At 33.3% G+C, this 23,797-nt stretch overlaps 1 protein-coding gene across 3 annotated transcripts; it reads left to right on the plus strand.

Moving 5' to 3' along the window:
* Positions 1-19,144: 19,144 nt before the first annotated feature.
* On the plus strand, positions 19,145-23,516 carry LOC111997249 (protein RGF1 INDUCIBLE TRANSCRIPTION FACTOR 1). 3 transcript variants are annotated; one of them, XM_065763885.1, is made up of 4 exons: positions 19,145-19,772; positions 21,847-21,921; positions 22,070-22,210; positions 22,861-23,516. In XM_065763885.1, the coding sequence occupies exons 1-4, from the start codon at positions 19,527-19,529 to the stop codon at positions 23,194-23,196; spliced, it is 798 nt and encodes a 265-aa protein (XP_065619957.1). In that variant the 5' UTR covers positions 19,145-19,526; the 3' UTR covers positions 23,197-23,516. The 3 variants fall into 3 exon arrangements, 2 of the variants coding, with proteins under 2 accessions (XP_065619957.1, XP_065619953.1); XM_065763881.1 differs by lacking the exon at positions 19,145-19,772 and adding an exon at positions 19,877-20,059; XR_010625113.1 differs by lacking the exons at positions 19,145-19,772; positions 21,847-21,921; positions 22,070-22,210 and adding an exon at positions 22,304-22,366 and having other exon boundaries at positions 22,861-22,973.
* Positions 23,517-23,797: the final 281 nt, after the last annotated feature.

Genomic DNA, 23,797 nt, shown 5'->3' on the forward strand with positions numbered 1-23,797 from the left:
TTTCAGAAGGAAATGAGAGGATGATGGGTTTAAGCTATCGACCATGCGGCACTTATTTTTAGTAAATCTCAGCTGACTATTTCTTCCTAATCATTGTTCAAGTTGACAAGAAATTGTCAAAACTGGGCTGCACTATTCTTCTCCTATTCTATAGTCAATAATGGGTACGCTAATACTGCATTTTAATCAAGTTATACATTAAAAAAGTGAAAGTTCACTTCGTCAACCCTGATAATATTGAAATGCAATGCATTGTAGATCAAGATGCATGACAACATCACCAGAATAATAAAAAAGAAAGTTCTAAAACATATTATAAACTATAAAGTACCTCTCGAACCATTCTGATCAGTTCAAGGCATAAGATTTACTGAGAGAATTTAATTTTTGTGTTGATCACGACGAAATTAATCTAAAAAGTATAGACACGGTCCAACCAGAACTTTAAGACTATTGTTTTATATTTGCGAATATATACGTAGATTGTAGATTGTGATATGTTAATGATCTTACTTTGAAGGCAAGTAAGAGAATGAAGAAAAAAAAAAATTAGAGCATCCACAGCTCTAGAGCTAAAAATTTAAGGTATATTTGATAACTGTTTTTTTCCTTTATTTTTTGTTTTCAAAAACTATTTTCTATTTTTGAGACTAAAAAACTTGTTTGGCAACCTAAAATGGACAGAAAACAAAAACTGTTTTAAAAACTCAATTTGTGAAGAAAACTGAAAACATGCAAAATGTTGTTTTGTCAGTTTCTATTTTTCAAAAGTCAATGAAAATATGCATTTAATTTAATGAATCAATTTCATTTAAGAGTTAGCATTAGAGTTCAAATCCTAGTAACAATATATTTTAGTATTTTCTATTTTTTTTCTTTAAAAAACTTTTTTTTTTTTAATTTCAACTCGATGTATTGTACTACATGAAGCATTCCCAAACTTTTTGACGAAATGTATTTTGTGTTTGTTCATTACTGTTTATGGCATCAACACTAGTATTGAGCCATGCTGCCACTAGGAGTTTATCTTCCTCTACACTAAAGTTAAAGCCCCGTTTTCCTTTTGTAGAAGAGGCATTTTCAACTTGAGGTGGAGGTGGAAGTGGAGAATCAGAAATTGACATAGGAGTATTTTGAGACGTTCCCAAAAGTTGTAAGTCAATTTCTATATCCCCATTCATGATACCCGTGAAATATGTTAGGTCTCTACGTAACTCTGTGTCTCTATGTGACTCCATAAAATTAGAAGAAAAAAAATGTAAACTTCCCTGCACACAGAAAATTCCCAAACTAACATTTATATCAAAATTTAAAATACTTAGAATTATAACAATAGTACATGATTATGCATAAATACTTAATTTGACATGTAGCTTAATCTCATTAAAATGACCACAAGAAATCCTTTTTGTGTGGTTCTGTTTATGGTTTTGTGCAACAGAACATAAAACTAGGACAAGAACTTCTATTACAAGAAAACCACACAACAAATTCCTGCAAATAGAAAATTCCCAATACATTCCAATACAAATACATTTTGTCCATACAGCAAAAAAATTATTGCATCTAAAATAATAAACTGAAAGAACAAGAAAAAGAAATCATTGAACACATTCTTTGATGTTATACCCAAATCAAAAATCCCAAGCATCCACTACAAAATGATAGAGACAACTGACCTGAAGTGGATTGGCGAATAGAAGTGGTTTGAGGCGATCGGTGGCTGGGTCTAGGCAGATGGCGGCATGGGTCTGAGGCTGATTGGCGGCTTGGGACGGCTGGTGAGTCAGTGACGTCGAGCTTCGATGGCAGCGACGTTGTCGATGATCCGGGCCAGCAGCGGTAAACAGAGTGAGCTTGAGAGACCGGAGTTGAGAGATTGAGAGAGTGAGCTTCAGAGAGATGAGCTTCAGAGATGAGATGAGAGTGAATGAGAAAGAGAGAGGCACGGTGAAAAGAAAAAAAAAAAAAAAAGCATGGTATTATTTTAATCATCGGGAGAATAAATTTTTTTTTTTTTTTTTTTTTNCTATAAAGTACCTCTCGAACCATTCTGATCAGTTCAAGGCATAAGATTTACTGAGAGAATTTAATTTTTGTGTTGATCACGACGAAATTAATCTAAAAAGTATAGACACGGTCCAACCAGAACTTTAAGACTATTGTTTTATATTTGCGAATATATACGTAGATTGTAGATTGTGATATGTTAATGATCTTACTTTGAAGGCAAGTAAGAGAATGAAGAAAAAAAAAAATTAGAGCATCCACAGCTCTAGAGCTAAAAATTTAAGGTATATTTGATAACTGTTTTTTTCCTTTATTTTTTGTTTTCAAAAACTATTTTCTATTTTTGAGACTAAAAAACTTGTTTGGCAACCTAAAATGGACAGAAAACAAAAACTGTTTTAAAAACTCAATTTGTGAAGAAAACTGAAAACATGCAAAATGTTGTTTTGTCAGTTTCTATTTTTCAAAAGTCAATGAAAATATGCATTTAATTTAATGAATCAATTTCATTTAAGAGTTAGCATTAGAGTTCAAATCCTAGTAACAATATATTTTAGTATTTTCTATTTTTTTTCTTTAAAAAACTTTTTTTTTTTTTTTAATTTCAACTAACCAAACATGTTTTTTATTTCAAAAATACAAGAAAATTTTTTTTCTTTATATTCCCAAAAACAAGTTTTTGAAAACAGAAAACAAAAACTGTTACCAAACATAATCTTAGCTCTTTACCTCCACCAAAAGTTATTTTATCTATTTTACCCATACACATGTTGCAGTAGTGGATCTATTTTAACTTTCGACACAATAAAATAATATAAATATCACAATAAAATAATATATTCACTACAATAAAATAATATATCCACTATAATAAACAACAATCACAACCACCTGCAACTGCCACCGCTACCGCTACCGCTGCCACTACTGCCGCCGTTGCCGACTCTTCTACCCCCACCGTCGTCACCGCCACCGCCGCCGCCACCGCATGATAGCAAATAATCGTCTAGTGTTAACAAATGATTTTTTTAACCCCAAATTATACTTATACATTTTTTTTTTTTTACGAAAACAATTTCTCAATCATCATGATAGCCTATTATCGTCTCAATTGTTCGGAAGCAATCTTGGAACAATGTGAACTATGAAATGGAGGAACTTTATAAGAAAACATATAAAATAGAACAAATATTATAGCAAGAACAATGTAGTCCATAGATTACTCACATACATAATTCAAACCAAATTACAATAAAACTAACACACTTGCACAAGTTCCTATGACTCATGCTTCTCAACATACAAAAAAGAAAGTTCCTACGACTCGCCTTGCAATTGCCATAAATGTTCAATGAAGTCCGACTGGAGTTGCAAATGAATTTCTCAATCTCTAATGCGTCCATACCTCTCAATGTATGACAAAAATCCATCACTTTGTTCACATAACACATGCAGAGGAGGATTATCCACTCCATCAATTTGTTCACAATCCAAGTCTATCACTTCATTATCATCCTGCTTATCTTCAACAATCATGTTATGGAGAATTATGCATGCGTTCATGATCTTTTAGAGTGTTTCAAGATGGAAAATCGTGCAGGTCCACGGACAATTGCGAAATATGCTTGAAACACTCCAAATGCACGCTCAACATCCTTCCTACAAGCCTCTTAGGTTGCTGCAAATAATTTATACTTCTGTCCTTATGGAGCTGGGATTGTTTTCACAAATGTTGCCTACTTTGGATATATGCCATCAGCAAGGTAATATCCCATTGTGTAGTCATGACCATTGATTGAGTAATGTACTGCAGGAGCACATCCTTCAGCAAGTTCATTAAATATATGAGACTCATTATTTGACCCAAGTAACCCAAAAAATGCATGTCATATCCAAAATCATATGAAGCTACTGCCTCCAAAATAATAGTAGGCTCACGAATATGACCACAATATTGACATTTCCATGCAGATGGATAATTTTTCCACTTCCAATGCATGCAATCAATTAAACCTAACATACCTGGAAAACCTCGAGTGTTCGCCATGAACTAACAGTCTAGCAATATCTTCATTGTTTTGCTTTCTCAAGTATTCCTCAGAGAAAACATCAATTACCGCAGTAATAAATTTTTCAAACTTTCTAATGCAGTAGTTTCTCCAATCCGCACATATTCATCTATCAAATCACCCGATACTCCATACGCAAGCATTCTAAGTGCAGCAGCTATCTTTTGTAATGAAGATAAACCAAGTTTGTTGACACTATTTCTTTTTGACAAAATAAGAGTCATAAACTTCTACCTTAGATTGAATACGAAGAAAAAGAATGCTTCATCCGAAATCTCCTACGAAATAAAGTGGATGGATATATTGGTGTGGGAGCAAAATAATCAAGAAAAAAACCTCTCATGGCCTACCAAATAATTACGTCAGATAGAACGACGACGTTTAGGTTGTGATGTTTCCATAACAAGTTCTTCGATTATCTCATCTTCATCTGAAGTCATCAAGAAGGAACTTGCAAAAAATAGTGATTCATGGATGCAACCTTCAAGACAATTGGAAAGCAATTATTACTATAGATGCAAAATTAAAGTCAAGTGACATAAGCCACAACAAAATGATTATAACTAATTCATGCACAAGTCACAACACAAACACATACATCTATAAAAAACAACTTGGAAAGAAAATTTGTTAAATTGATGTGTTCAGAAGAAAGGGTTCCTGGTTAAAAAAATGATGCGATTTTATGTAGTTCTCAGATATCAACATCTAAATATGACATACAAAGATAGAGAATGATAAAGAAATTTCTAAACACAATTTTGTGCTTACCCTCAAGCATTTATCAAATATAAGTATATAACCAAAAAATAAAAATTATCTCTAATAGGACCAAGAAACTAATAAAGGTAAACAAATAGATTCGCTTTAAAAAAATTTTTTTTTTTTTTTTTTTTTTATCTCTCATGAACAGTGCACATCTATCTATAGATGTGCACTGTAGCAATGGAGCTAAAAAAAATAGATTTAGCTCCACTGCTGGAGCATGATTTTAGTGTTTGAGGAGCTAAAATATAGCAATATAGCACAACTGCTGTGAGTGCTCTTAGTGTCACATTAGAGCAAGCTTTAGGCCCTCCGCCTTCTCGAGTAAAGTTACTGTGCAATGTGAGTGCTATTCAAGAAATCAAATTGTTGGATCAAAATGTAGCATGCTCGAGTGAGATAGTAGCAAAAACAAGTATCTATTGGATACTTATCCTTAATAGTTGCCTTATTAAGTGACCTATAATCTATGCACATTCTCCAACTACCATGAACTTTTCTTACTAACAACACAGGAGAAGAGAAGGGACTTTGGCTTGGTCTAATGGAACCAGCCTTTAGCAATTCAGTTACTATTTTCTCAATCTCTGATTTTTGATAGAATGGATACCTGTAAGGCCTTTCACAAATTGCTTGAGTTCCTTCCTTCAAAAGGATTTGATGCTCATGTCCCCTCAGTGGTGGCAGTCCTATAGGTAACTCAAAAACCTTGCTGAACTCAGTCAGGAATTCCTCAATTGTTGGTTAAGATTGCCCTAGTACTAATGCAGCTGCTATGGACAGAATCTACAGACACAATCCCTTCTTCATAGTGGACTTGAAGAATTGCACAAGGTCTTAAAGATAAAGGCCTGAGGGTTGTAGTTCTTTGATCAAGATAGGATTTCCTTGATAATTGAATTCCATAGTCAACTTCTAAAAATCCCATTGAATGAGACCAAGAGTGAACAACCATTAAGTTCCTAACACAACACACCCTCCCAATGACAGTACATTCAATTCCATTAAGAATTCTTCGCCTTGAATCTTAATACCCACCTCATGACAAGCTCCTTTGGTCTTCAACATAGCCCCACTAGCAATCTTGACATCAAAATTATCTTGGATGGACAAGGGCAACTTTAGCAACATCCACATTGAGGTATCCAAAAATTTGTATGTGCTGCCTATGTCTATCAAGATGATCGTTTCTTGATGATTAATTCTGCCCAGCACCCTTATAGTTCCTGGAGATGGGCTTCCCAAGAGTGCATAGAGTGTAATTTCAGCACTTTGCTCAATGACCTCTGGTTGTAACTCCAATTGAGCATTGTTCCCAACTGACTCCTCCTTAAGGTCTGCATTCAGATTAGCCTCCAACCCTTAGGATTGCAACCCTTCCATAAGAAAAAACCTTTGGTGACTTACATTTGTGTCCATTGTGCCATTTCTCTTCACAATAGAAACACAAATCTTTCTTTCTCCTTTCTTCAATTAATGCAACAAGCACCTTCTGAAGTGGTGTTTTCAATGGTCTAACATCATTCTTGGCAAGTGGTGGACCAAGAATTGATGGCCTTGACACTTGTGCCTCTCCCCAGGTTCAGGTACTCTTCCTACTTATAGTGAGATACTCTCTTGGCTAAACCAAATGCTACACTAAGATTCTGAGGATTGAACATCTTAACAGGTAGTCTAATCTCTTCCTTCAATCCACTCAAGAAACAGCTTAGCTTGTGCTTCTCAGAAAGCTCTTTAACACAATTGGATAAGGCTTCAAATTGGCCCTTGTACTGAACCATTGAATTAACTTGCCTCAACCTGGTTAGAGTTTCCATAGGATCATCATAAGTTGTTGTGCCAAACCTCACATGCAGGGATCTAACAAATGCTTCCCAACTTGTAAACAGACTAGCTTCTTTAGCATCCTGAAACCATATTAGTGCCTTATCTTCCATGTGATATGAAGCTAATAAAATTTTTTGATTTGGAGGGGTACTGTACAATTGGAAGAATTCGTTAGCCTTGTAAACCCACCCCGAAGGGTTTTCACCCCTAAACCTTGGTGAATGTTCAATTAGTGTGTAAAACACTAATCAATGTTTAGATCCCCAATTTTAAATTTAACCAATACAAGCTTATATTTAAACAATAAATGTGCGGAATGATAAGTACAAGCAATACCCAAATAAACAAACTTCTCTAAACCATAATTAATCACAACACAGTAGCAATTAAAAGGCAAGAGTAAGGGTTAGAGAGATGCAAACACAAAGATAACACCAGCACGTGCTATCAAAGAGGAAATCGAAGAACTAAGTGAAAAACCTCTATGCCACCCTCAAAGCAGTCAAATGATCCACTAAAGAATTAAGTGTTGGGATACGTGAATAGCAAAAGACCCTCCAAGCCTAATCTACCCAATGCACCTAAGCCCTCCAAGCTTCTTGCTCCAACAGGGTTACGCTGAACATTGTCTTCTTTAACTTCCCGGATCCCGTAATAAGCCCATTGCATCAACCAAGCAAGTTAGTCCTCTCTGAACTGCTTCCCAAGTACCAAAATACCTCCTCACTGATATGAGTATGGTAAGATAAGGATTTGGCTAATGTACCTCTCAAGAATATGTCAATGGAGATGGTGAAAGTAGAGGAATTTGGAGAATCAAATATCAAAGATTGTGGATGAGTCAATCTTGTTTTTCTCTAGGGTTTTTCTCTCAAAAATTCTCTCTTGAAACTCTCTACATTTTGTAGGTATAAGGGTATTTATAGTAGACTACGTGAGAAATATGAAAAGTCAGTTTTCATCCAAACAGGGCATCTGGGGACTTGGCCTCACAACTAGAACGAGTCGTAAGTTTGAGTCACAAGCTAATAACCTGGCCAGACTGTACATTTTGTCCTGTAGTGCTCCAGCTATCGTGACCCTTCAGTTCTCTACATGCTTCACACATATGCCACTTTGGCAACTTGCCAGTCGCGAGATCCAATCACGAGACTCCTTTGAGTGCACACATCTTGAGTTTTCTTCACACTCTCTCACACACTACCTTTACAAAATTTCCACCTAAATACAGGGTATCTAATTGCTAAAATACAAACAAATTTGGTACGGAATAAAGCCAACATATGATTGAATAAATTCAACCTTACACTTGGAATTCCAATTTAACAGTCTTTGGAATTGTTGCCACAACTGTTTCTTGATGATCTTGTACAAGTGGAGATGAATGCCCCATTGGTGAATTTGGTCTCTGTTGTTGTCTCTGATGCCATCCACTGCCAGCTTCAGTGAGCCCTTGAACAGTCTCAGACAAGGTCTGCAATACAGTGGTCATAGCATCTATTTTTTGGTGCAAAACATTGAATTCAGCTTCATGTTGATATATGACATTTGATAGCACATTGAACTTATCAATAAGAGCAGCTATGGATCGTGTCTCTGTCATGGTTACAAAGATATTGGCACTGATACTAATGATAAGAAGTTGTTAATGCGATTGGGAACAAGAACACTTTGGTAGTTTCTTTGAGGGAAACTAGGCCTCCAAGAACTAGAGAAAACAGACTTAAGGGAAGGAAGAAGAAGAAAAGAAGAGTTAAGAGAGAATTAAGGAAAAAGAAATGCAAGTTCATTCATTTCTGATATATCCATACAATCAATTCCCTAGTCTTTATAAACAATTGGTTTCTCAAGACCTCTCACCAACTAACTAACTAATTCAGTAACTAACTCAACAACTGATCTCAATAACTACCCTAACTGACTCCAGCTCAGCACAGCCCTTAACTGACTCCAGCTCAGCACAGCTCAGCATTTGCACTGCTTGAGCACTAGCTGCACCTCTTCAGCACTTGCACACCTTGGCAGCACTTGCACTTGCACTTGCACACCTCTGCAACACTTGCACACACCACAGCACTTACACCAACGCAACACAACTAGGGATGGCAATTTTTGCCCGGCCCGAACCTAATGGGCCGAATTTTACCCGATCCGATTAGGAATAGGGTCGGGTATGGATTTTTATAAAAAAAAAAAACTCGAAACTGGTTCGAAAAAAAACCCGTTCCCTAAACGGGCCGAGTTCGGGTTACGGGTTTTGCCCCACAGGTCGGGTCCGGGTATGAAAAAACCCGGCCCAACCCGACCCGTTGCCATTCCTAAACACAGCACCTATCATGTTCATCCTATTTTATAGAAGGTTAACATGTTTATAGTCATCAAATATCCAAGAGTTCATATCTACACTAGTCGGTTAGAGGGTTCATATATACATGCAAGGCTGATTTCAAGTATGAATTGAATGTTAACCATTCTTGTGCAAAATTTTTCCTCCATTCTTGGAATATAAGCAACACCTTGGTGTTCGGGTTGGTGGAACTTCAACATCACATCCTTTCTTTAAATTTCAAATTGACGGAGCTTGGGCAAAACCTCTTTTCTTCAAAGTGTTGTTGAGGTGTTCTTCATGTTCTTGTTCGTCAAATATTTGAGTAAATTAACAACACAGTCTTGGTGATTTCTATATGAAAATTGTCTGAAGGCTAAATTTGGGTCAAGTTTATATTAAGGAAGTCTTAAACATGAGACATTTAAGGGGGTAGTGCCATGATTGATAAAATGATCAACAATCATCTAATGGCTCTTTCTTAAAAGCTCTCTGAAAGGAATTTTCTGTGCTTTCAAATGAGTAGTCCTCCACTATTGTTTAGCTCTTAAGGAATGTGTTTGGGAATTTTATCAACTTCAGACACTTATAAATTAAAAATAATTTAACTAGTTGTTTAAAATCACTAAAAGTTTTCATGATAAATTAAACTCTTAGGATCAATTAAATGCAAGCATCTCAACTACTATTATAAATATGGCCTAATACAACCATGACATTTAATTTCTTATAATTAATTTTGTTGAGGTTATATTTTATATATTAGCAAACCCATTTCAAAATGTACATTTTGTGTATTTGAGTCTTATTCTAGTATGTTTAGAAAGTGTTGAAGTGATTTCAATTGAAGAAACAAGAGACTGCTTAAGAACTTTTAAATTTGTTACCTTGATACCAGGCTCTATTAAATTACTGATTGACCCAAAAGTTTAAGCTATCAAGAAATGATGAGTTTAATCACTTAATCGTAATTCTAACACTCTCCTCACTTGTGAACTTAAACTTCCCCTTAATAAGTGGGGGCCAACAAATGGGAATTTAACATTTTAATTGGAAGGTAGAGTAAAGATAGGAATTGAACTCAGGATCTCCTGATTTGATACCATGTTAAATTACCGATTGTCTCAAAAACTTAAACTATCAACAAATGGTGTGTTTAATTACTTAATCATAATTCTAACAGGCTAACTATAGGTCGACTGATCCAGGCTTAATAAATTTCAACACTAGCTCGACACCAAGTGATAATCGAGCTTCGGATTTCTAAATTTGGCATAAACGTTTTAATTTAAGTCAGCTTTAATAGTGGGCTTTTGTAACTCTAATGGGTAGCCTATTTAAAGATTCATTATGCACAACTTACTAAGAGTTTAGAAATGAAGAAACCCTAGGCCAAAGGATTTTTAGAAAGAAAACTTATCCTCTGTATGTTGAACCTATGAGTTCAAAAAAGATAAAAATGAGATTTGATGCAACCCTTATGCTCCTTTGGGTTCTATACCAAGCAAAGTCTTCAGCACCAACCATTGAAGATCTTATCAGCATTTGATGTGAAGCTACAGCAAAGTTATACTATTGTAAGCCTATAATTAATCTATTGTTGGGTAAGGTTGCTACGTTGATATGAGATCTGTGTAATTATTGTTAGTTTTTGGACACCCAAACAAACAATGTTTAACCTGATTTTATGGCCAAGTTGTGGATTAAGTCAATTATGCAAGCCTTAGGTTAAACATAAAATCAAACATATCATGCAATGAAAAAGTAAATAAGACAATGATATGATCACCTAGAAAACCAATGAAACAAACCAGTTTCAAGGTAAACAATTTGGGGTGACCAATCCCAAGAAAAACAATCCACTATCAAATAAAAGTTTACAATCAAAAATATTTAATTCATAGTCAGTTTGATTTTGAATTCCTGAACGTGCAGATTGTATGTTCTTAATTCTAACTTGCAACACTATGAGCAATGTCTAAGCAATGTCTAATATGACCTATAGACACTATGATTTATACCTAGACAACTTTATGTACACAGTTTGCCAATAAACTAAGCAATTAGAACCTAACAATTATTGTTAGTCCGTCTATAGGAGACCTGTGCAAACTAAAGGAATCTACTATCAATTAAAGTCCAATCAGATGGAATTGAGTTAAGATCAGTAGGTTCTAAATATCACCTATTGGAATTTGTTTTTACAAAGGTTTTCCCTATCATGACCATATCGTTGTGTTAATTTATTTTCTGCAACATCATATTCTAGATTGGCAATGTGGTTGTACCTTTAATTGGACCTTGCATATAAGTGAAGTAATTAATCAACTTAATTTGGTAATTGGTTAATTAAATAAGGGTCAATCAATATAACCAAACAAATTCTTTAAGAACACATCATAATTAATTAGCCATAAGTACACGTGATCAACTCTAATCATAAGGATGCATATTAACCGTCAAATCCTTAGTAGACTATAACTTTCAATCTGATTTTCCTATTAAAGTGCATGATATATAGTTTTGATTTTTATAACTTGTTGATTTTTTTCCAGTGAAGTATTGGAAGATCGAACATTGAAAATTATGATTTGCCTTTATGTTGTAAAATGATGATTTTGCTCATGAAATTAGGTTAAATAAATGTTCAAAATGTGGTATCTACGGTGTGCAACAAAAGAATTCATAATTGAAATCTTTTTATAGTAGGAGGAAAAATGTGGAGTAAAGAGAGTAGGAGAAAAGCAAAGTCAATAGGTATTTAAAAAATATTCATGCATGTATTTTGAAATAAATTGACAAACTTTTTTTCCTTAATAATTTATCATGAAAGAATGTAAACTTCATATGTATTTAGTAAGATAAAGGGTATTGCGCAAATCAACCCCATGATTTAAACCAATAATAGTAAAAATAAAATAAATTAACAATATATCGCACAAAAACTATGAGACCATGATACTTAATGTGGCTTTATATATAATTTTAATTTACAACAAAAAAAAAATTTCCTTTATGATGATTGCTCTTTATTATTAGACCAAAATATTAATTGATTTTTGTGTAAACTGGATTTGAATCCTACATCTTTTATTCGAAAACAAAAAATGTTACCAATTGAACTAACTTTTCTCTAAAAAACTTCCTCCTGGTTGTTGTTTGTTTCTTTTTCTTTTCTCTTTAGAAAATTCGTATATGCATTGGTGATTCTGTGGGCATGCTTGTCTCCTCTATGTAATTGTCAAATTATTTTGCATGGAGAGAGATCAATTGCTACCACATGTTTTTATGTACAAAATTTGCACAAATGATAGGCGCAGGGATTTTTTTTTTTTTTTTTTTTTTCTCCTTCTTGAGAGAAACACACAGTAGTTTTTATTCATCATATGGCTTGCAAGCTTTATTAGGCTAAGTCCCACACTACTTTCTGTTAAGTTTTTTTTTTTTCAAATAAACTAACTTTTAACTTTTTATCTCACATTATGCAAATAAGCTACCAAAAATAAGTAATTTCCAAATACATACTAAACTAGAACCACAATGTTTACAAAACAAAGAGGTTAACAAATTGAACAGAGAAAGAGAGAGAGAGAGAGAGAGAGAGAGAGAGCTCTGCAAGTATCCGACTGGGCTCAGCTTAAGGCTGAATGATCCCACAATGTTTCAAGTTTCGAGCGTGCTTTGATCTGGCCCAAGCCTAGATCGTAGACTACTTGGGCTACACAGTGAATTACTTTTTTTTTTTTTTTGCTGAGTTACACAGTGAATTACTTGGAATAATAACACAAAAGGAAAACAATAAATTTATTTTATGGTAAACTGAATGCATGTGTAGTCACTTTCTCACAAGTTGAGATTGATCCAAACTTCCTCCTTTTTGAGAAAAGGAAGAGCTGTGATTTTGATTGCATTCAATGCAATTAGTAACAAAAAAACCTCTCAAGGATTCGAAAGCAATGTGTAGTCACTTTCATGGAACATGTCGTCATACCTGTGGTTAAATATGTTCTTGTCTCCCTAATGTTTCTTAGACCATTGGCAGACCCTTGTACTACTTTAGATGTTAGCAGTCCAAACAAAGCCCAAAGTTCAATCACAAGGGAACAACCCAAACAAAAATTTATTAAAAAAAAAACAAAACAAAAACAAAAACGAAAAACGAAAAACAAAAATCAGCCAAGACCATTCAAACTTCTAATCGGAAAAAATGTTTAACCCAATCGGACGTCTGAACGGTCAAATTGGTAACTTTGTCTGTGACTTACCCAAATTCATTCAAGCACATCATGTACAAGTATTTAAAGAGGGCAAAATTGTAACAAATATTTACTCATAAGGATATAGATGCATGTTAGGCCAATAATACTTCAGGTAGACTTCAATTGAATAGTTGATATAAAACATAGGAAAACCATTTAACCCAAAAATTTAAGCTTATGAGTTTGGATTTAACTATGTTATATTAATTACTTATTTTTTTTCATTATTATTTCATAGACCACAAACAAGTCCTACTAACTCCCATTTGTCTATGGGTTCGAGTTAATTTAAATAGTAAAGTGTTTTGTTGTCGAATAAGAAATATAGGATTCAATTTTCACCTATACCAAAAATTAATTGGTGTTTTAGTCTGATAATAAAAAAAAACAATTATCAAGAGCAGATATATATATCTCTCTCTTATGAAGGTAGTAACTCTCTTAAAGTAGTCAAACTTAACCTTTTTCACCTCAAAGTCCCATGTAATCCTAACACTACTTGAACCCTAAAGAACCTTACACATAATCAAACTCTTGAACCTTCTAGAACCCACTCCAATGCTTACCTAATTCAACTCTTGTCCTTAGGGCCGAGGTTGAGAATGAGACACTACCTGTCAAAGCTAAGCCTTAAGGTTGGAGCTTGGGTAGGTAAGTAATGAATAAATGCACTTTATGTTGGTGAGTTTTTTCTTATTAATGTCGATATTAAGAACTTTTAGAAATTTAATTTATTTATTTTGCATTAAAATTATATAAAATATATTTCTTTATATGATGATAATATGGATTGGCGACACACCAGTTCCAAAATATTTTGTCTATTGATCAATTAAAAATGGTTGTTGGAATGATATTCATAACATTGATTATAAATACATTTGTAAGGACTCAAAAAATAAAGGTCCAAGCTCACTTAGATCAGTGGTATCTTGTCATCCTAATCAAGCCCAAACAATAGAATTTGTAGACAAAGGGAGAATCAAGTCCAGGTGCAATTCTAAACTAAGCCCAAGCTTAAGGCCGTGGAGCCTAAGTAACAGATTGTTATGAATGAAACAGCAATTGGGAATAAAGTCTACCTTGGGCAAGCCTGAGGGTCAATTATTTGTATTAAATATATTTCAAGTTTACATCAAAATAGTCTTAGTTCTTTTTTATGCTCTAAGGGCTTTTTCAAGATTCATCATCCCCCTATCTTCTAGGGGGTTCCCTTCTTTTTTGTCCCATCAGGACTCTACTGAAGGTGATAGAAAAGGTTGCTAGGTGTGGAATTACTGTTTATGGGTCATTTTCACATTAATGCAGCTAATAAGGTTGGTGTAGGGCATTAAATGCGAAAGTGGGAGGTATATCCTTCAAGAAACTTCCTCCCTCCATCCTTATTCCCATTATTATTCTTTCTCCTCTCCCTCGGACTTCACAAGATACTAATTGTCCTAATTCTATTTTCATTCTCGAGTGGGCAAAATCCTTGGAGCTTACTTATCCCTTTGGGCCTGGGCCATGCAAGTTATTCCTCAACCTGATCCTCCTCAGTCCTCGAACCCCCCACAACATTAATGGATCTAATCCGCTAAAATGATCATTTCACAACAATAGAGTACCAATTAGAGGATCAATGATCATTTCACAAGAATGAATATTTTATTAGTAAATAAACCAAAGCTCTAGAAAAAGTGTTCTTTTCAGGATTAATATAAGAAGAAATGGATTTAATTGTGTCTTGATATTTTATGGTTGGGCAAGGCCACTTAGGCCATTACAAAAGACCCCAATAAAAAATAGGTCCCAAATTTTTTTAATTAATTATTGGTTTTTTTTTTTAAGAACAAAAAAACATGGTGAACCATTCCACTTCAACAAGACCTCAAAAAATTTTCAATAATAAAAATTCAACTTAGTTGAAATTCTAAATTGTTTAACAAAAATAAAATTATGTGAATGTACTGAATTGTCATGGTTGGTCAATTTTCAATAACCATTTGAAAATTTTTTATTTTTTATAAACCTCTCTCCTACATAGTACATTGTCAATATTAACCATCTAATTTCTCACATGGCCACACTCCAAATCATGATATTTGTTGTTGATGTTAATTCATCAAGTTATGTATTGAATTTGTCTTTAATTTGGCAAATTGAGATTGTTTGAGGATTATGCTGTTAGTGCCTTTGATGAATTAGATTATATTATTTGCTTTAAATTTATTTTGTTTTGGTTATTATATAATTTTTTGTTGTAAATAGTATTAATTTTAATAATAAATCTATACTAGAAATATCAATCTAGATATGAAAAACTTAAGAAAAAAAAAAGAGAAGAATAGAAAGGTTAATTGAATCCCACCTAGAATCTCTTAATAAAACTGTTATTAGTAATATAAAAATTTAAGATATATATATATATATATATGTAGGGTCAGAGAACCTGGTAACTAGGCCCACTTTGTACCAAGCCCAACGCCCATGCCCAGGAGGAAGAAACGCCCGAGGACGAAGTTTGAAAGTCCAAATTGCCCAGGAACCTTGCCGAGGACGACCCTATCCTCGGCTAACCGAGACCATGGGAGGAAGAAGTAACGAGAAACCAAAAGCAGCCTTCCCGAGCTTCTAAAGAGAAGGAACAAGCACAACATGTCAGCCGTGGAAGCATGGTGGAGGAGCAAGTCCAAGATGAACTGTCACCTCCACATTAAATGCCCACAACTAACGTTCTGGCCGCATTAATGAAGAAATGACCCCTGAACAGCGCAGCCTTAGTTGCTGCAGCCCACAGAAAGAATGGAAAAGTGGCTGATGGGACAAGCACTCGAGTAGTGACCTGTTTGATCAACAAATGTAGGGATAAGATCAACTAAAAAGGGGTATATAATATAAGGGGTCCCCCTTGAAAGAAGGAGGGAAAAAAGGGAGAAAGGCCAGCAGAAATATAGAGCACTGTAGCATTCTGTATCATCACTAAAATTTTTGTAACCAATCACTAAAGAAATAAAAGAACTTCAAGCTCCCCGAAGGAGAGCCAAGGAGCATCATTGCACATTTTAATCCAAGTTCATGCTATTTAACCCCTATGCATCCATGCCTAGTCGTTGTATCCCTCACTAGGGCCTAGTTCTTGAACTTGCTCTTTACAAATTCATTGTATTGGGCTAGTTGGGCTTGAGTCCACTCACTCATCAGTAGAAGTGCTCAAACACAATCCCTACAATATATATTTATATGGAATATGCAACAAAAGGATAACAATGAAAATAATCATAAGAATTCTCAATCGTGTAATATAACAATTCTTGATAATATAAAATGACTAAATTCTTTTTCAAATGTATGTATTATAAATTTTATAGACAATGCTTGATAGTGGTTACACAATTGCTTTTAAAAAAAGAACTTTTTCTAAACTAAAATTGAAAAAATTCTAATTAAAAGTTATTATATTGCTAAAAGATTAAGTAAATTAGTCATATCATCAATTGAAAAGTATACGTCAGAGAATCTTAAATTTAAAAACATAATTAGTAATTTGGCATTTCAAAAGACAAGAAAAATGAATTTAAAGAAATTATAAAATAAAATTTAACTAAAAAAATATTTTTTTAAAAAAACACACTTAAAATCAATGTCTTAGGCTTCAAATTGTCTCAGGCTAGCCCTAAGAGCATAATATTTTTAAGTTATGCTATTCAAAAAATAATTCAATTATATAAACATGAATTTTCTTATTTTTTAAATTATTTTGAATTTTTCCTTGGAGAATATTTGGGAAAGCTAGTTGCACGATGTATATCACGTGCAACTCCCTCAAATTTTACACAAATATTCTTTTACAAAGTCAGTGAACTTGCAGCCATTCCATTTGTTGCTTGTTTGATCTTTAATTGACAATCAAAATTCCAAACATGTAATTAATAGCCTACTAATCTGGTCTTTTTTTTTAACGGACTTAAACTTGGATCTTATATCATTTGAATCTTTGTGTCTGTTATTCTTTCTGAAAACAACATGACTATCAAAACAATCAAAAATTTGAAATTTTTTTCTTGAATTTTGCAAAAGTTATGGGATGTATAATTGTAGTCACTTCTTCTTCTTTTTTTAATGGGGGGAGAGGGGGCTGTGTTTCAAAATTTCATTGAGTTTATATGGAGCTATATATAATTTATAACACCACACAAATTTTAAAGATGCTCATATTAAATTTACAAAATAACATTGGTAATCATACAATTGAGCTCTTAAGACATATTTTGTAATGTTAATCCCTCAATGAATTAAAAGGATGTTGTTCCTTTAACTAGATCCTCTACCCGAATTTCTGCTGCTAAGCTTAATCAGTAAATGTATCAGGATTAAGACTATTTTGGTAATTCCAAATTGGACACACCTCCCCAAATTAGTAGACAACATGACTACAATTAGGTACTTTGATTCATCCAATACATACAAAATATTTATTTTAGTAATTCGATGAATTTAAAACACTATAAAAGACAGACCAAGTATAAATCTTTAGGTCTCAAATAAAAATATTAAAGAAGAGGACAGACAAGTATGCATACATACAAGTAAAGAACCTCTAGGTCATATGCCAAGTTTTCTAAACCGAGGTAGTGCTGCTGTACCTATAGCTAAAACAGACAAACCAACCAAGTTTACAACAATATTTGTTAAGAATAAATACTCAAAAAAGTGTACGTCTTCTCAATATAGAGTGCATAATTTGGGCACTCCTAGGTTTAGTTGATTAAATTGGAGAACTAATGTTATGGGCAATTTTTAAATGATCTATTGCTCCAATGTTAAAAGGCAGATATCGAGATAATTTGCTTTCAGCATGAATTTTTTTTTTAATTTTAAATATTTTCATTTTGATTTCAAAGTTGTGTTATTTAGCTGACAAGACACATATATATATACCTTGAAAAAAGTTGATCATATATACTTTATTTATTGTTTAAAAATATGTTAATTAATTATATTGGTTGAGGAGGATAATAGTTGTATGACAAGATATTTAATGTTTTTCAACCACAATAAAGGAGGGGAAGCCAAGAATCAACAGATTAACGTTTGTTATTATCGGCAACAGATTAAACCTTTTTGATATATATATATATATATATATAACTGTGGAAAAGGAGCATTAGAAAATTTCAATCTCTAAAACATGGACCTAATTTTTTTTTTTTTTGGTCATAAATGTAAAGTCATAATTATGAGTGACAATTTCTAATATGATAAAACTATAGATTGGTGAATGTACCCATTTTACAATTAATGAGTCAAAATAGATCAACTAGTAGCTTTTTATACACAATTTCTTCTTTACTGTAAATGGAAGTTGGTAACCCAGGTGTAGATGATCTAATGATGAATATTTTTTACAATTGAAAATTGGTTTATTTGATACTTTATTGATTACAGTTTAGTTTAAATAATAAAAGAACAAACAACTACAAATTGGTCAATGGTTAGGGTTTTGGTGCATGGGATATTCATCATTCGAACCACAATTTTAAAATACTGTTTTTTTTTTTTTTTTAATCTCAAGGAGCTAAGTTTACGATTGTTCAAACACACTCTTCCCATTAAGGAGAGCCAGAAAGTATCATATAAACTAAATGATTTTAGTGCTACAAGATTAACATAATTATGATAAATCACTGATTGTATTAAAAGTTTAAGATGATATGTAAGAGCCTAAGATTATGTTTTAAATGATTTGAAGTTAGGAAATGGCTTCTCCTTTAATTTTATCTTTTTTTTCTTTCTTTTATTGATTAAAGAGAGTAAAACAAAAAACAAAACAAAATTGAAATAGAAGAGGGGTAAATTGGAGGAGTATAAGTTGGGTGCTCAATGTGAAACATAGTGATGTGAGGGTGCTCAAATTATTGAGAAGCAAAAGAAAATTGGTAAAATGCAGGAGAAAGAAGGAAAAAAAATAGTACAGATTGGTCGACTGTATTCCCGCCATTAAGACCACACTCTCAATTACACCTCATCACCCAATCCTCTCTCTCTCTCTCTCTCCTTAAAAAAAATGTAGCTTTTCAAGTCTGGAAACGACAAGAATTCTGGAACCTCCTCAGCTATAAAAAGAGTAGTAGTAGAAAAAAAATCTTCTGTAATTGTAGGTTTTTCCAGAAGCACTTGAGAGAGCCCAAAACAAAAACAAAAACCAAAAAAAAAAAAAATAGCTGACCACCCTTCTGGGCCTTTTTATTTACAGTACTCTTAGAGAATTTTCTTGGAGAAAAATTAAAAATGAGAGATATGGTTAGAGAATCGTACTCTTCAGAAATGGAAGTAGTAGTAGGAGTGAACAACATGAACATGAACATGAATATGAAACCTGCATGGCTAGAAGGTCTAATGGCTGAGACATTCTTTGGTGGCTGTGGGGTCCATGAGAATCGAAGGAAGAACGAGAAGAACGTTTTTTGCTTGAACTGCTGCCTTAGTATTTGCCCTCACTGCCTTCCTTCTCATGCCTCTCACCCTCTTCTCCAGGTACTTCTACTATATTAATTTTGACCAATTGGGTATGTCATTTACAATATATGTTCAAAATCTTCATAAAAGTTACTTAATTTCAACCCAAAGTGACTGTTTTCATGTTAATGAACATGAATATGAAACCTGCATGGCTAGAAGGTCTAATGGCTGAGACATTCTTTGGTGGCTGTGGGGTCCATGAGAATCGAAGGAAGAACGAGAAGAACGTTTTTTGCTTGAACTGCTGCCTTAGTATTTGCCCTCACTGCCTTCCTTCTCATGCCTCTCACCCTCTTCTCCAGGTACTTCTACTATATTAATTTTGACCAATTGGGTATGTCATTTACAATATATGTTCAAAATCTTCATAAAAGTTACTTAATTTCAACCCAAAGTGACTGTTTTCATGTTCTTGAAACCATTTTTGTTCTTGTCTTTGAGTATCTGAGCTGTTTTTAAGCGTGTTTTGCTACACAAGTTCTTGTCTCTCTCTTTCCTTTTTTTTAACAGTTTTATTGCTCTTAAATTGTTTAGGAATGAAATTCAAGTGCAATTATGTACTGGGTATCCAAAAACTTCTTATGATTCTTTTTGATTGTTTGGGGAGGAAAAAAGAATCTGTGTAAGTAAATTCATCTTGATTAATCCAAGGGAAACAAAAAAAGTTGCTTAATTTTCAGTTGTACATGGTTCTGAGTGGCTCTCTAATCTCAACCTTGATCTAGTTATATGGTGATCTTAATTATTTCTGGGAGAATAGCCACAATTTCTTTATGAACCTTTCATTTCTCATGAATTCTCCTCATTTTTGTCAAAATTTTCAGATGGTAAAATCAGATTTCCTCGTTTTTCTCCTTTTCAGACTTTTGTTGTCTTCTTCTTTGACCTTTTGTCTTTGTAGTTCATGCCTACCCTTTTCCTGAAATGTTGTAATGCATATTTTAGTTGGTAATTTGGTATTCATAAAGAAAATAAAAGAAAAGGGAAAAAAATAAAAATAAACACACACACATTTTTTTAGAAGATTTTTTGTTATTTTAATGCATTTAAAATTGTAAGGTTCTCCATTTTTTATTCAATTTCTATCATGCAATAAACCTTTCTTTAAGGAATCCACAATTCTTACAGAATTCCTTGATAGATTCTCTTAAATTCCTTGCTACTGTTTTTTTTTTAATCAAAACATACACACTGTGATGAGATGTTCCTCCGTTGTTCATATACTAAATTAGATTCAATATTTTATCTCTAATAAAAAAAAAAATTTTCTTGACTGTTTATATTTCTTTTAATTGTATTTTTTGCTAATTCTTTTGAATCCATCCAAGATTGTCTGATACATGTTGTGCAGCTCAATTTACTGTGTTTTTATAATGTAGTAAGTTTTCTAGAAATGGTTCACCATGTCTTCCTTGATTCCCACTTTCTGGATTTGGTTTCTTTCCTATTTATGGAAGATTTCTTTTTTATCCTTTTTTTTTTCTGCAAAGTTCCCTCAGCTGTTGCTTTCAATGAAAGCGAAAGTTTGACCCCATTCCTTTCTCATTTCATTTTATTATTTGTCATTTAATTTAAGAACCCAACTTCCATAATGTATTCACTGTACTCACTTCATTCATTTTTCCTTAATAATGGTTGGCTGCCTACCTTTCCACCTAAAAATTTCAGATCCTCCTAGCTAGCTGGCTAGATTCTCTTGCATAATTTTAATTAAGCTTTTTCCTTTTTCTTTTTTAACTTAATTTAGGTGAACTGTGCTATATACTGCTATGCACTTGATAATTATTGACTGGGTCACTATCATCTCTGTTTACAATTACTCAATTAGTACCCGATTGGTTATTATGTTTTGGGCAAAAAATTATGTTTGCAATTTCAAAACATAATTTAATGCGTTTGATAGAATTTAGAAGCTAAACCAAACTCACCATAATTAATAAATTATCAATTATCCCAAATATTTAAATTGTTAAGAAATTATGAATTTAAATTTCTAATATTATTCTAATACAATCACTCACTTAAATGTGACTAAATTTAGTGGCTCTAACATGATCTCATTGTTGTTAAATATGATTCCATGTGACAGGTGAGACGATACGTTTATCATGATGTAGTTCGATTGGGAGATCTTGAAAAGCTCATTGACTGCTCTTTTATTCAGGTTTTTCTAAATTGAATTCATTGAAAAATTAAGTATCCTAACAAATGAGCAAGTGTGCTTTAGAAATTCAGTAATATAATAAAATTTTAATAATGTGATTTTATTTTTGGAATAACATGATGATGTTGTTTTCTTCCTTGTTTGGCAGCCCTATACTATAAATAGTGCCAAAGTGATATTCTTGAATCAGAGGCCACAGTCTAGGTCTTGCAAGGGCTCTGCCAACATATGCTTGACTTGTGACAGGATTCTCCAAGAGCCATTCCACTTCTGTTCACTCTCATGCAAGGTCCATTTCGGTTTTCCTCTTCCCCATTCTTAATTGTTTACCTTATTTGAAGTGTTTTATATTCTGACACAGTGCATTCTAAATACTTAGTCAATATGCTTGACTTGTGACAGGATTCTCCAAGAGCCATTCCACTTCTGTTCACTCTCATGCAAGGTCCATTTCGGTTTTCCTCTTCCCCATTCTTAATTGTTTACCTTATTTGAAGTGTTTTATATTCTGACACAGTGCATTCTAAATACTTAGTCAAAGATCCAATTGTAGCTTATATTTGTTTTCACTTCTAGGAAAAAACTTTTCTGTGCCTAAATCAACAAATATCCCACCTAGGGGTTTGCAAGAGAAAATCTAAAATGGATTGTGCCCCTTTTTTTCATTTATGCCTTTTCCTATGTTGCTATTTGCTGTATATATAATAATAATAAAATTTTAGAACCTAAGAAACTCCTATATAAAGTGATTCTATTCTTTACCTCATGACATACATGGGTGAAACTGCACATAAAATATTAAAATGTAATTTGAATTTTCATCAAATAGTTTAAAATCATGGTTAAATATTCATAATTTTTTTTAAAGTTTTTAACTTTAGGGACAACTAATAATTTATCAATATATAATACATAAACTGATAATACAAACAATTGCAGGTTGATCACATGGTGTACCAAGGTGACGACTTATCTGGCATTCTATACAAATTTGATGAATCCGACTTTGCAATTTCACAATTTGAGGGATTACGAATGGACGGCTCAGATATCATTGATGATGATGGCCAAATTACCACAACCTCCATCGTCCTAGAGGAGCCATTGCAATATAGAGGTTCATCATGCTCCAATGAGGCCACGAGCAATTCGGTAATTTCATGTGAACCCGAGGTGGTGAAGAAGAAGAAGAAAGGACACGGATTCCTCCCCGGGATTGTTCTCAATCTCAGTAGCAGGAGAAAGGGAGCTCCTCAGAGGGCTCCTCTTTCTTAGAATATGGAAATTCAAGAATTAGAGATTTGAATTTAATTATTCGTAATAATTATTACATATAATTATATATTATTAGGTTTAACTAAGGTTGGTCATGGTTGATATTTGTCCTATATGTAATGTCATGGTAATTGCTAAGTGTTTGTACTGAGTATTGCTTTGGATTTTTCTCTCTTATCGGAATCTGCGTGGAGCATTTCCGTTACTGACCTCAGGTGGCTAAAGAGTGGCTGAATTTCAAGGACAGGCTCTCCACACCACCAATTTTGTTTTAATGTAATGGAACATGCTGGTATATATGCTATTTAACTTACATTGAACCTTGGATGTTACAAAATTTTTTTTTTTTTTTTTTGAATCATAGTGGCAACATAGCATATGGCTGGCAATCAAAAATTCAAATCTATTATATACAAGAACAAAGAACTTATTTGGGTGGTTATTTTATGTTGCAAACTCATGAATAGAATTCACCCTTGAAAATCGGTTTGCAAGGAGAGGGTGTTCAAAAACTAATAAACGTATGGTTAACCTCTAAGTTGTCCCCTTCGAGATCTAATCTTAAAATCGCAACTCATTTGATCCCATATTAAATGAGTTA

This window comes from Quercus suber, unplaced genomic scaffold (genome assembly GCF_002906115.3).
Source record: "Quercus suber isolate HL8 unplaced genomic scaffold, Cork oak 2.0 scaffold_21, whole genome shotgun sequence".
Lineage (NCBI taxonomy): Eukaryota > Viridiplantae > Streptophyta > Magnoliopsida > Fagales > Fagaceae > Quercus > Quercus suber.

Bases quoted from the DNA above. Each gene is read 5' to 3' on its own strand.
- LOC111997249 (XM_065763885.1), top strand. From the start codon at position 19,527: ATGAGAGATATGGTTAGAGAATCGTACTCTTCAGAAATGGAAGTAGTA. The intron at 19,773-21,846 runs GTACTTCTACTA...TCCATGTGACAG, and splicing joins CCTCTCACCCTCTTCTCCAG to GTGAGACGATACGTTTATCA. The intron at 22,211-22,860 runs GTCCATTTCGGT...AAACAATTGCAG, and splicing joins TCTGTTCACTCTCATGCAAG to GTTGATCACATGGTGTACCA.